Raw genomic sequence first — 14,482 nt, 5'->3', positions numbered from 1 at the left:
CGAACACATCCACTGTGTGTACTATGAGGGCATAGCTGGCAGGAGCTGGCACAAGAACACCCAATTTCAGTAGCTTGACTTTAGTTACCTTCATTCAGACTGGCCTGGTATACTTTCCTACTAGAGCTGAAGCAGTATTCCTCAAATTCACCAGCTGAGGGCAGTGCAAATCAAATAATGTGAAGAAGATGCATAGATCTCATCTTTTCCTTGAAAATGCACTAAAGACATAAATGGGACCAAACAAAACACATTCAAGCCTTGTTCCCCATAGCAGTATGCTCATCAAATTCCTATGGGCTAGACGCAGATTCCTCACTGTTAATTAAAGAATGTCTCCCTCCCCTCAACAAAATATTTTGATTCGGATATTACTAATCCATTAAGTAATATCCTTTTTCCCCTATCTTTCTCTTTAATATTTCCTGCTGTGGTTTTGTCTACCATAAAGTGTATACTATGAGTTTTAAGAAGACTCTGAAAGTTAAATTCAACCTAAACTGAACCACCCATCTGCACCTATGAGACTAACAACTCTTCTTGAAGATTTTATTATCTAAAGCTTTCAGGTTTCTTCAGCAGCAGCAATTTTATTTTGGTAGCACAAAAATCTAACTACTGTATAGCATTCCCAAACTCTCAAGAGAGTGGTAATTCAGCCTCTGTTCCTTATGTCAATTTGGGGCCTAATCCAAAGGCCCAAATCTATCTACTGAATCCATAAAGAAATCCCACTTTATTCCAATAGGCCTTGAATCATGCCCAGTGGGCCTCTTCAGAACATGTAGAGCACATATGATTTAAATAATCAGTGCTCCTTTCACAACCAAAGGATGACTACTCAGGCTGAATTTCCTTCCAGATGCAGATGTTGAAATGTCATGCTTTTATTCATGAACATATTTCTTTCTGAATGTTTCATTGAAGAAAATAACATGATTGCCCAAGAGGCTCAAGGGATGGCTCAGGGAACTTCAATTTACTGCTAAGAGCCAGCCATGCTCTCACAGGATTTGCAGCGACAGTCTTTGGATGGGAAGCCCTCACTTTATTTATCCAGATTGGGAAAATAACGCTTCTCTTAATCCACGGGATGGGAGACGAGCAGACCTCAGCCAGCCTGCACTGCTGAGATACCAAGTACATGATAGCTTGTTCCTGCTGAAAGTTTCCAGGGAGGGAAGTATGCAACATATTATCTGTTTGTTTTAAAAAACTTAATAGGAAAACTCCCAAGGAGATCCGCTTATTTTCAATTTCTCCCTTAGACAGCAAATCCAGCGCAAATAACACAGAGGAATGCAAACACGGAATAAAAATTAATACAGTTTTAGAAACTATGACTGCATCTGCATTGCCTTTTACTCAATGGCATAGTCCTATGCTCAAAATCCAACTACTTTTGCTGTCACACTGCTGAGATGCAAACTTAGAGCAAGCCTTGGCCAGATTGAGAAAATATTTGAGCCCCTGATCCCTACATGCTCACCGTCCTACAGTACTGGTGGGATCAGGCTAGGTGCCACCCTCCACGGTCCTTCCTGGAAGGGCACAGACACTGAATATCACAGAAGCATGTGGGATTTGCTGACATTCGCAGCTGTACTACAGGCTAAGTGCAACCTGGCAATAAGCAGCTGTATCAGGCAGCACATTAGACCTATTAAAAATAGTTTTTCCATTAGTTTCATGAATGTGTTGCAAGCTATTTGCAAACTCTTGTCTTGGAAGCTTTTTAAATTATTGCTACTATATTACCATCATCTAGTCTTCATATAGCATGTTTTCTAAACATATCTTAACAGTGGTTTGGATTTAATTTAAATCTGACCTTAAGCAGTATAAGGCACAGAGAAGCTTGCTATCAGTTGAAGTACTGATCTTTGTATTTTTTGTGCTGCTGTGAAAAAAAACTTTAAAATCTCACAGAAAGCTAAATCAGCACAACTTTCTCCTGGAGATAAGCAATAACTCTGACAGGTCTAATACAATACAACAGAATTATCTGAATAATACACTCCACCTGCTAAATGTAAGATTATATTAAGGTTGCAGATTCAAAACACTTAATGTTAAGAAGTGTTAAAATCAGGTTTCTTTTACTGAGTCTTTATTTACATTATTCTTCTCATGCTCTAGAAGGAAATTGGGATTGGCTGTAGAACAGCAAAATGCCTGTAGCGTTTCAGCACTATATGCTGCAGATATTGAGATGCATATAAGGAGTGAGTTGGTGAACAGAAGGGTGTTGTGATTACTGCGGCTGAATACTGCCCCAAGGAACCAGGCTCTACATTTGATCTTGACATAATGTTCTTATAAAACAGTAGGCAATTTTTAAAACATATTCACAAACAGAAATCTGGCATCTGATTTACAGAAATGCTGAGTGCTCATATTTGTAGCTGAAGTCTCTGGAACTGTGCTCTGAATGCTTAAAATATTAAAATATTCTTAAAAATCAGATTCTGGATGTTGCTAGTCGGCCACCCCAAAACTGCTCCCAAGCTCTCTCAGACTCAGTTGTCCTTAAATAAAAGTGGGTTAGTATTATTTCTTCAATTCCCACAGTCATTGTTCAAATCAATTTGCTGCTGTTTGTGAAGGGTTTATATGCAGCACTGAGACTGCCACAGAAATTCAGTACATGGAGAGGATGTAAGATCTAGGATGAAGTACTGAATGACAGAGAGATTATACTAATTGCCATTCTCTAAAAGATGCTTGGGCCCTAAAGGAAAGTAATGACCGACAGAACAATCCTATGTAATGCATTTTGGCAGTCACACGTGAGCAAAGTGACCAAATCAATTCTGCAGTCTCAGTTCTAACATCTTCTAAGTATTTATTTCTACAATCTATGGCTAACAGAGTTTGTTACACTGACGACTAATACAGACACAATACTCTCAGTTAATTTTTAAACTTACGCACCCTAGTATGGGACTGATCCCTCCTAACTACATCATCATCAACATCTGCCCAGCTCTCTTCCTACCACAGCTAATGGAGAAGCTCATGAAGTACAAAGCTGTTACCCTCTATGCAGACCAGGCACTCAGAAAAAAATCGTACGTAAGGAGACATGCACTTTGCCACAGGTTTTTCAGTATGTGCTGACAACAAAAATGTAGAGTTAAGCACCTGGGGTCAATTTCAAGTCCTGGGAAGAAGTGGGTTGGCATATGCACACCTACTTTCCTGCTGCTTGTGACTGGTCTAGAGCAAATCATGCAAACAGAACTAAAACACTCCTGACACCAGGATAAATCTTCCTTTGAAATCCAAGACCTACTCCAGAGCATGACCTCTTTAAAGTTTCTTAAACAATGGTTAAAAATTCTTTCTTTCTTTCTTTGTTTCTAATAGGATAAACAATGTCATCCACAAACATAGATTAAAAAAAAAATCAGCTTAGATTTTCACCCTTACTAATCAGAGCTTAGAAAAAAGTATAAGCAATGGAAAAAAAAAAGAATTTCTTCCAGTAATGAACTTGTTTTCTAGTTGGGATTTCTATCTTACACTGTTAAATATTCTAATACTGGGGCACACCTACCCAAAATTCAGTCTTAAGAGGAAAAAGAAATTCTGATGCAGGGAACAGACACTAGGCTGGGAATTAGGATATCCAGATTTTATTGCTTGTCGTGCTGCTGATCTGCTTCTGCAGTTTAGAGCAAATATATTATCTTTTTCTTTATACTTTTTTCTTTTTATTCAGGTTTTAAGCTCTTCAGAGCAAAGACCATCTCTTACCGTATTTTTGCACACCAACAGTCACAGTGGGCCCCTGCGGATCCTATAAGTATTACCAGAATGTATCTATTAAATTACAGCAACTTTTCTATTTAATTTCTGATTTTGAAAATTCAGCTGATAGCAAACAAGAATATTATTTACTGCTTTTCATTGCCCACATTGCCTACAGCTCCTGATGCTAACAAGCATTTGTTTCGAGTATTGGTTTTGCCTGTTCCCATCTTTAGAACATATGAACATGTCACCACACTTTGCATAGAGGTCTGTGACTTGTTCCCACCTAGCGTAAGGCAATAGTGACTTGAGCCCTGTCTGTCTGAGGAGTAGATATCCCACCCCACAATTTCCCTTAATCTTAAACATCGCAGAATCACTGCAGTTCTGCAGTGTAATGGGCTGGGATGTAGCAAGGCTCTGAAAGGATACCAAATGCTAGGCATGCCTCAGAAACAGCAAACTGCTTCCACGTGGTCCTGTGGTACGGGGCTTGGGCACACAGCGAAGGCACCCACGGGCGGAGCGGCTGGCAGCTTGCTCAGCTTCCTAAGCGGGGCACATAAACTTTAGTACCCATCGCTGAGCTTTGGGTCACCAGGTGAGCAACTCCTTAGCCTCAAGCTTTCTTCATCTCCTGCAGCAAAGCCAGTTACCTTTGTTTGTAGACCCACACTGGTATGCCTATACCTCGCTAGAGCAACGTAAATGGGTTGAAATGCACAACTGTAATCAAGCATTTGTGTTTTAGGGAGAAGCGTATTTGTAGATTCAATTATTACCTGCTCCAGGGGAGGAAGGTTCAAACATACTAGATGTATCACTGCATGTGTTAGAAGCTTGCTCAGAGAGCTTCTTTTTTGCACTTCCATCTGCAGACTTATGTGACTTCTTTTTATTCTTCACCAGGATTTTGTACATTAAATCCATAGGGCTTGGGAGAGGAACCCCAGGTTCAAGCTTGCAGGAAAGGAAGAGAAATTTGTAACAACAACAAAATAAATGAGCTTATAGCAATTTCTTAGGGCCTGCTAGGTGCAAGACAATTTTGTAACCTCTGTGAGCCCTTTTAAAATGAAATGTATTTTCCACAAGAGGTAACTGCCATACTAACAGAAACAAGGCTACTGGGGGCACTTAAGAAAAAAAGAAAAATGCCTTATGAAATGTCTATAGTAATAACTGCAGTAAGTATTAGTTCAAATATGAAAGACTACATTATAAAATGGCAGCTATGAGAATCAATGGCATTTAGAGAATTACAACTCACAATATCAGAACAATATTTGCATCAGAAATTATATGCTTAAATCACCAACAGCGCATATTGTTTAACCCCCTCCTTCAGATTCTATCTGGGAAGGGTGTATACGAAGAATGACATAGAACTAGAACACTTAAATAAGAATTCACACTGGTATTTGTGATCTGACGAATGCCAAGACATATTACCGGATATTTTTCCAATGGATCCATAAGCAATGCATCTCCAAATATTAATCTGCAGTATTCTGCCATTTTTGCCTGCTGTTTAGGGCTAAAGGGGGGAAAAGAAAGAAATAATTGAGTTTTACTCATGCTACAAACTGAAAGCAGCTGCAATGGAGTATCTACTATCCCTAAACTACATAAAATTTCCTGATCCTATCATTGTGAATTGTTCACGGAGCTCTAGATATATCAAGCAATTACTTGACCTCTCTGACAGAGGACTATATGTGAAGTAAAGGCTTTGCTCACTTGAATACTAGTTAAACTGAACTTTTAAGATTGAGGTAGATTTTCCCATGTACTTAATGAAAAATAAAAAATGAGTATGTCAGTTGTTAGTGTATGGAAATAACTGTAACGTGAGTTTGCCTCTTCCAGGCAATACCTTTATTCAAAACCTAAATATTTGCTGCTTTATGCAACTTTTCTTTTCCAGTCATTCTTTCCTACCCTACGCCCACCCCATTTGGATTTCTTTCTCTTTTTCTCACACATAGCATAGGGCATTAAAACCAAGAGACTTGCATGAAAGCCATCTCATCTGCAAGTATCTCTTTTTCAAACTTCCCAAACCATGGGAACCTGTTACCTGACCTGGCACGTCCATACAGCACAGCTGTATGGAAGATGGGGCAGAAGAGATTGCTCGGGTGTCAAAAGCAGAGGATTGCATCAGGAATATGCACGGGTATAGAAGCAGATACTTCAGGCCCAGCATAGTTTTAGGGTGGATTTTGTTGCAGCTGCACTTTCTGCCCTATTTGTGTCACCCCACGGGAGCCGAGAGCGATGCCCACGCAGCGTCACAGCCCCTGGGAGACCGCAGCTGCATTTCCGCAGTGTGCCCCGCTACAAGGTGCTGACGGGGCGCCCACCTCGCCGGCCAGGCTTACGCCAGAACCTTTCACAGATCTGGCCAGCTCAGCCAGCAGCTGGCATATCCTCATCAGCAAAAGTCACAGTGTAATAGATGTAGATGTCGTTATATTACCACTAGGAGATACTATGCCAGGTTGGAGAATTGCCATAATAAAGGCTCGTATAGCCTCATTTTATATGCATAGCATTTCATACTATATGCCTGTAATAAGCATATAACTGGGACAAACATACCAGAAAAGCCTTGCTAGTGGAGACTTGGACTTAACAAGTTGCTAGGTGGAGCTGCTGGACGATAATTTTAGCTTGTTGTTTGGGTCAGTGGTGAGATTCCTTTTTTTTACCAGCCACCGCGCCAAATTTTACCATAGTAAATTACTTTGGTGTTTTTTACGACATCCTCTAGGGATAAGCTAAACCTCACCAAACTCTACTTACAATCAGTTTGCCCAAAATGAAACCCAAGAATGAAGTAATTCCTGCCTATCACAGTGACAGGAGTTTTAGGACTGAAGATGGATTAAACTGCTTATAAATGTGACTCAAATCATCTTAACCTGCAGTTCAGTGCTATAATCACTCTCTTCCTACTTTCAGACAACTGTGTATTTTTGCTCTATATGCCTGCTTAAAATCTGTGACATCCGAGCTTAGATCTCTCTGAAAGCTTCTATTTTTGATACTCTGTTGGGAAGTCTCAATTAAAAAACGACAGGTTTATATTGCTTAATATAACTTCCTCAACTGATTGATTGCTAATTATATCATGGAAGATACATGAATGGTATAAATAATTACAGTACTATGGAGCTATTTTTCATGACAAAACAGGTGGGTTATACATGAAAAGAGAAGTGCTCATTTTTTTTCTTGTAGATGAACAGTACAACCCTATGTGTTTACGAAGTTTGAAAATTCCTATTTTTACTGTTGTATTTCATCACTTGAGATTAAAATAAGCAATTCGCATTCCCACAAAGTGTTTTTTAGCACATGAAAAAAGTTTAAAAAGATACAAAGTTCCTTTTACAGACTCTCTACATTATCAGAACAGTGTAAAAAACACTTAGGAGGGAAAATCTGCCCAAAGTTGGTCTCTTTTCACATATGCACAACTATTTACGTTCTTGCTGCTCAGGTAGTTCCCCTATTATGCTACGACTAGTTTGTCATGAGGTGGCCCCTGGGTGCTCAGCACTGCGGCAGTTCCTTGGGTCAGCAAGGCGAAACCCGAGCTGAGATACAGCCTGGATGGCATTTGAATTGGAAAACATAATTTCCCTGAGTTCAGCATCCTGGATGTCACTTGAAGCCAATACTGGGTAAACCGGTCACCAGCTCAATCACTTACAAAACATATTGCGAGCAGGTTTTAAATGATTCTACAAAGCTACGGAAGTGCCGCATGCGGTCTAAATCACGACGGTATTTCATTAACACTTTCTTCTACATGCAGCCAATCCTGCAAAAAAGTTAAGAGCCACTTTCAACTGAAGGTGTAAAATTAAGATGAGGACAAGCAAGCCAGCAGAACTAAGAACCCACAAGGGAGAAGATGTTAGGAAGAATGAATCAGGCAATGACAATATCCAAGTACCAGCTACCAGAGAAATTAAAGGCATGTCATTCTACTCTAGCAAGCAAGCAGACTGGGTATTTGCTAAACTTCTTGCCTCCAAGGCAAGTAATTATAAGGAAGTTTTCTGAATCCATTTTTGAATGGATCCATGCTCTTAGGACCCAGAAAGTTCAAAGCATATCTCCCTGAGTCACACAATTATTTGCAACTTAGTAATAGACATGAGACCAGACATCAACCTCTCTAAATGGGCACATCAACTCCAAAGAGAATTCTCAAGGAAAACAGAAAGTAGTTCTGTTTGCAAAAGCTAAATCTAACAAATTTCATAGGAGCACCACAGCTAGAACAAACTCTCTTCATCTTCCATATTTTACTATATATTTATCTCAAAGACAGCACAGTGAGAACTTTCATTTTTGCAAAAGAAAAAAATTTAATGCAGCATATTTTGGCTTAGCATATAAATTCCAAAGTCATCGCTTCCCAAAAGAAAAAAGGATGAAAAGGAAAATTACTAAAAAATTATCAGTTTCTAATACTATCAAAAAATCTTGCTATAACAGACCAGACCAAACTAGGAAAATTTGGACTTTACAAAATTACTTTTCATTATGAGCTGGACTATATATCTAGATATTTTAAAAATCTCTTAAGAAGGGAACTGAGAAATTTAGGAGATATAAAATATTTAAGAGTACCAGCATTTCACTGAATGGTATTTTTTGTGTGTTCCCTAGTTACATATTGTTTCAAGAGATATATCATTAGTAATAGTATAGATCACATATTATTATTAGCATTTTAAAAGTTAGAATATTAGTTTCTTTTTATTTTCCTTTCTTTTTAAAATTATGGACTGGAACAACAGATTGAGATACCTACTTTTCTACATCAACATATTTCCCCATTTGTATTGTTATGAAACAAAAAAGCAGATACTTCCCAAAGCAAAAAATGTCCACATCTACTACCATGGAAAATTTTCTCAGCATTCATGTAATTTACTGAATATTGATTTTCTTGAAAAAGCTGACTTTGTCTACTCAGAATGATTTTCACTGTATGGATCTGGACTGGTAGCATGTAGAGTAAATATACATCACCCCAAAGATGTCAGGGCAAGGCAAGATTAAGTGGGAACATGGTACTTGGAGAAACAGAAAAATATAGTACATGAAGAAAACATTTAATTAACTTTACTGTATTGATTGTATTTTGTTTTACTGTGTTTGCATTATGCCTATAATGACGGTCAGTCACAGAGGCTCTTTGGCACTACTGCAGGACTTCTCCTAACTTTGTTATTATCACTTCTGCAGAGACCATTCTTCTATGTAAGATACAAAGACAGATCTTTCCCAGAAATGTCTAAAATAATTTAAAATGTAGGAAGAAAAAGTAATAAAAATCCTGTTAATATTTGAAATAATAATTTCAGCAAGAAATCAGCGATATGAATAACTGTAATTAAATTTAATCTCGGAAGCAATCTTATATGGATACTGCTCAAGGATCACTTAACCTTTTGCTATGCCATCAGTGCATTTCTAATTATAGAGTGTCTGCTTTCAGATTTGCAGATAGCTTATCTTCTTGTAAGCTCAATTTCAAGCGTCAAGGTCTTCTCGAGGTCTTTCCAATATTTTCAGGGCACTTTCCTATTTTTTGACAGACTCATGTCTTTTCTTAGTACACACTTTTTTTAGTATGCCTACTGTGACTTCAGTCAATACAATAGATACTTCACATAACATTTTATAAATTCTGAGATCTGAACACTCATGCGTCTTTCTAGACTTTTCTGCTGTCTAAACAAGAGTGAATACACTATATGCTGGAATTACAGTAAAGGAAGTGAAAATTATTCACATGCTATAAAATCATTTCAGAGGAATCCTTCTAGGAAAAACGTATTGAAAGAAAGCAAATGAGATGATTAATGTAAGTGCTAAAAAGCAATTTGTTCACTAGGTAGACAAAAAAAAGTGTTAAAAATATTCTCATGAACACGAAGCAGAAGCAAGAAAAATTGCACTTCAACTCCAGCGGTGATTAACAGTGCCATATCTGTCGAGGTGACTTAAAACATATTTACCTCCAAAAATTACAGTCTTTTAAAAAAGACAGGAATACAGAACACAGGTAAAACCATATTTCTGTTTAAGTCAATGACACGATTTCTACTGATTTATATGGGACCAGCATTTCACTTATGAATATTGACCCTTATAACTTGAAAATCAGAAGAAAAACTGGTCACCCAAAATAAATGGGAATTGACGTCACGGGACTTGGTTGACAGCAGTTCTATGAAAACTCCTGTAGCACTGTTTCTTAATACTCAGGGCAAAAAACATCTTTCAAATCTAGAAGAAAAACAACATTTCAAGTAAACAAAAAGACAAAAGGAGCATTCCATGAAATTAGGTGAAGGTTTCTTTGAGTGGCATGACTAATTGTGGATTTCTCTAGCAACTAGTGAAGAAATTAAGGAATAATTGTAACAGTCTGTAAAATAACTAGAAATTATTTTCAACCAAAACAAAATTGGAAATCATACACATTAAGTCTGATGATTTACTGCAGAAAAAAAAAGGAATAAAGCTTCACAAAGAGAAAATATTAGATATATTCTTTTACCAAACTTGCATTACTAAAAACTTGCTAATATCATAGGAATACAAGAAAAAGATTATCAGACAATACAATTAGGGGTTACTGATTATTCCATGGCTAGAGTTTTTGGAAGAGAAAAGTCTGCTGGTTTCTGTGAGCTAAATTGCAAAGATAGGAGTAATGCAGCAGTAACTCTACTCCCTCTTCGACATGTTCCTGTAGTATCAGACCACCTTCCGTTTTGACACAAGTTTCATCTTACAGTTTTAAAGCCACTTTTGTACATAACATATCTGATGCAAGTTTATTTTATTTTATGTCTTTATTGACTTCTTTACTTTCCTAAAATCAAATAGACCACCCTGGAATAGCTGAAGACTTAACTCTTAACAACCTTCAAGAAAGGAAAATGTACTCGTAGTCAAAATAAATCAGATGCTAATCTTTCTCATCTGCCTTACAGGAACACAGTGAATTTAAATTTTAAAAAAATAAAGAAGAATGAATAAAGAATATGATGCTTTGAAGAATGACAGTTGAGAGTAAGATTTTTTTAAAGACCACAGGTTATATTTGGAAGCACTGTGAAAAACACTTTGAGTTACAACCTACAGCTGTAGGTGAGCTTAAGTGAGTCTAAGGTCATATAACATGTAAAAAAGAAAAGAGTAAGGGGATTTATTAGAGAAAGAAAGGAAATACAATATCTTTGTGGTCTTTTGCAGGTGGACTGAACTGATCAAGCAGGATTTAACAGTTAAGTAGCCATTTTAGTCACAACCACCAGTCAAAGGGTGAGCAGACCAAGCACGTATTTGCCCACAAAAGGCAGCATAGACTTATCCTGTAAGGTATAAAGGTGGCATAGGTCAGCTCTCAGATTTTAAGTTTTTCTATCTACATCATTTTTGATCCATATTGTCACATCTGTTCTCAGAAACGCTCTAACATAGCTTCTGCTACCGGTTCCTTCCCATATGATGAGAACGTTCTCTCCTGAAACAACCGAAAAGCAGCTAGCCCTCCCGCTCCGGTCTCTTTGAAAAGTGCCAACATCTTTTCTGATTTGCATTACATCACTTGCAGCTGTCCCAAAGATTATTTTCTATTTTAAATGAAAAAAAATCTCATCCCAAATTGGCCCCAGAAGTGCTGAAAACATCTTCACAGATGAATTCAACGAGGAAAAGGCAGCTGAAGGCGAGGGACGTTTATGTGTCAGTGAGACCTTGTTTTAAAAAACGTGCTCTCTATATTCAAATCTAAATAAAAATGTCAAAATGAAAAAAAAAATCAGAACCCCACCCCAAAATTAAATTAGCTCCCCAGGACAAATTTAAAAGTGTTCTCACTCTTTTTCTTATTTTTTATTGAACAGGAAAATATCCCTATTTTGGAATTAAGAAAAAAACAAACAGCTTGGGCAAAATGGTATTTTTGGTGAGAAACTATACCGTTGCTGTCATGGCCAGCCATGCTACCCATTCTGCAGTCCTGGCTAGTCTATAGTTCAGGGCTCTACTTCCTACACCAGAGTGACAGCCCAAATTCTGCACACAGGATATGTTTACAGTGCAGCATGGGGTTGTAAATGAGTGAAATATTGCTCCTTTTTCTCTGGTGAAGTACTGCTTCACTCAAGCAGTACCTACTGCAACTATAAAGTTAGCAGAATTTCACTCATTTTTTATCCAAACACTCACTTTCATATGAAAGGTTCTAGCTCAGGAATGTGTTTGAGAACATGCCCAATTTATTCTGATTATCTTAGCTACTTGGGCTGATACAAGCTTTTGAGATAAGATCTGTTGATAATGTCAGGTAATAAAACTGCCACAAATGAATACATAATCCTGTGTTTATTTGTAAAAATATAATACTGAACAGGGAAACATGTTAATTACTTACGAATCCACGTGATTTTCAAAGGAAAGGAGGATTGGAAAAGGTGATGTCTTAAATGCACACTCAGCAATAGCTTCTATTACTTCCTAAAGAATTAAAATGCATACAGTTACAAATCTATGTGTCTAAAGGAATGGTATTTTGGTCTTTGTAAAGCAAACAGAAAGGAACCCAAAGATATCTGATATTGTACCCAAAGTGCCTGAAACCATACCCAGCTCTTCTATCCTGAGTCCCCCAGAAAGCTCTGGATACGCTTTTGTAGCCACCAAGTTTTTCAGTCTGAACTGTAATCAACCTCCAAAATGTTTGAGTAGTCTCGTGTTATATTACTCCATAAATGAGTTATGCCCAGCTAAATCAATAGCTTAAACGTAAAACTTGTTTTTTTGCATGGAATCACTCCATGCCTTAAGCTATGTTTTTCATGGATTATTTTGCATAATAACAAACATACTTTGACAAACTTTTATCTTCTAAACATCCTCTGTGCAAGCACACATCTGTAAAATCCTTAGTTACTCCAACTCACAAGTTTTCCTTCCCTCTTTTTGATGTGGGAAATAAAAACCTCGAAGGCAAAAGAAGAAAAAAAAAAGTGTGTTTCAATTATAGGAGTTGACTGTGTAATAATCATCAGAAACTGAAGCTTTTGTAGAAACTTCCTTTCAGCTTTGATGGAAGACAGCAACTGTAAATTCAGCAGAGGAATCATCTATGACTTTAAGTTTAGTTGGGTGCACAATATATTCTATAGCAAAGCATCATTGTTAGAAGTTTGTCATGTTTCTCTATTGGAATACAAATCTCTTTTCAGGGGAACTTTACATATTCATTGCTGTCAACATCTGTAGTTTAAAAGACCCTGCAAGCCCATTCTCTCCCAAATCATAAAAATGACTAAAAGTTGCAAGATTTATTTACTTTAAACAAGCCTTCTCTTGGGAGTTCTTGTTTGTCTTCCATATTTTAAAAGCTCAATTCAGAAGCATAGCAGTTAGAAATGCACTTCCTAAAATGAAAGCTGAGGTTCTGGTACATTCTTACAATTTTAGGTTATAGAAGCTTAGGTTTGAAGAAAAGCACAAGCTATCTCAGAGTTGCTGATATGAGCAAGGATATATCAGAATTTACAATCTTCACAAAAGTAGGAAAAAACACAGCTCAGGCACAAATTTCCACAGTATCCCTTAGAAGATGTGAAACCAGCTCTTTCAACACTCTTTAATGTGTGATGAATGACTATATTTAAGAAACTGCAATTGCCAAATGTTCAGATGCTTCACACATCACTAACCACTCATGCTTCAACTAAGATCACTTCTAGCCTTTGGAGAAAGAAGAAAGGCAAAGCATTTTTCCAAGGAGGAGTGAATGGTGCAGGAGGCTGCAGGCAGAAAGCTGCACTTTCATAGCAGTCGCTGTCCCACCAGGGGACAAGAATTAGGAGGGTGCCCACTGGAGTGACACCTGCCTCTCACTTTCTCTCTAGTTCCAGTAAATCGCTAAGTACTGGTTCTACCTTGGACTGGTCATTGTGGATGGGATTTTTAAAAGCTTCTAAGTCAATCCTGCCATTGTAAGGGGAAAACTGGGTTTAGAGTGGGGTTGCAAATACTAAGTCCTCTCACCTAGATGCTTTCCACCCACAGCACTGGCATTAGCATTGGCAGTGCACCCACACACCTACCCCTCACCTTGGTTACAGACCATCATAAAGTGCTTAAGAAGACATGAGACTGGACACGAGAGGTACTGCAGAGAGCAATCTTCAAGACTTTCTGGAATATTTAGTTGTGATGATCTGCTTGCAGGTTGGACCTGACGACTATGGTTCATCTATCCAAAGTGAATAGGAGACAGCTCAAAGGACCTGCACGTACTCATACCTCTAGAGCCACCTCTAAGTGCAGGCTTGGGCATTAGCAACACAGTGGATGTTGGGCAGGTCTATTCTTCACAGACAGTTTGGTCTGGTATTGTACTCTCAGTGCTGCAAATGACTCAGGAACATGGAAACACAACTGGGATGTTTATGTCTTGAGCCACTCCTAGTATCCTGCTCACCCTAATTTGTACAAATGTTGGGTCTGGCCACGTTTTGATGTTTTCAAGTTTTATTGGCTATTCTTCTCCCCTTAGAAATGCTAGGCTCCGTACTTCTACTACTTAGAGAGGTAAACTGGAAAACTGTGACAAGCTGCTTCTAAAGGACCAACAACTTACTTTCAGAGAAAGATACAACATAACACT

The 14,482-nt window shown here is 37.9% G+C and overlaps 1 protein-coding gene across 2 annotated transcripts in view; it reads right to left on the bottom strand.

The window, feature by feature from the left end:
* Positions 1–14,482, bottom strand: part of PLCB1 (phospholipase C beta 1) — a 425,476-nt gene that overhangs the window by 101,174 nt on the left and 309,820 nt on the right. For both annotated transcript variants that reach the window (XM_062571529.1, XM_062571530.1), the window contains exons 12-14: positions 12,233–12,315; positions 5,209–5,293; positions 4,539–4,716 (exon numbers count right to left, since the gene is read on the bottom strand). In XM_062571529.1, the coding sequence (XP_062427513.1) occupies positions 4,539–4,716; positions 5,209–5,293; positions 12,233–12,315 (346 nt within the window). The remainder of the gene's footprint in view (positions 1–4,538; positions 4,717–5,208; positions 5,294–12,232; positions 12,316–14,482) is intronic.

This window comes from Rhea pennata, chromosome 3, assembly GCF_028389875.1.
Source record: "Rhea pennata isolate bPtePen1 chromosome 3, bPtePen1.pri, whole genome shotgun sequence".
NCBI lineage: Eukaryota > Metazoa > Chordata > Aves > Rheiformes > Rheidae > Rhea > Rhea pennata.
The sequence above is the reverse complement of the archived record's forward strand: the minus strand, read 5'-3'. Positions and strand labels throughout refer to the sequence as shown.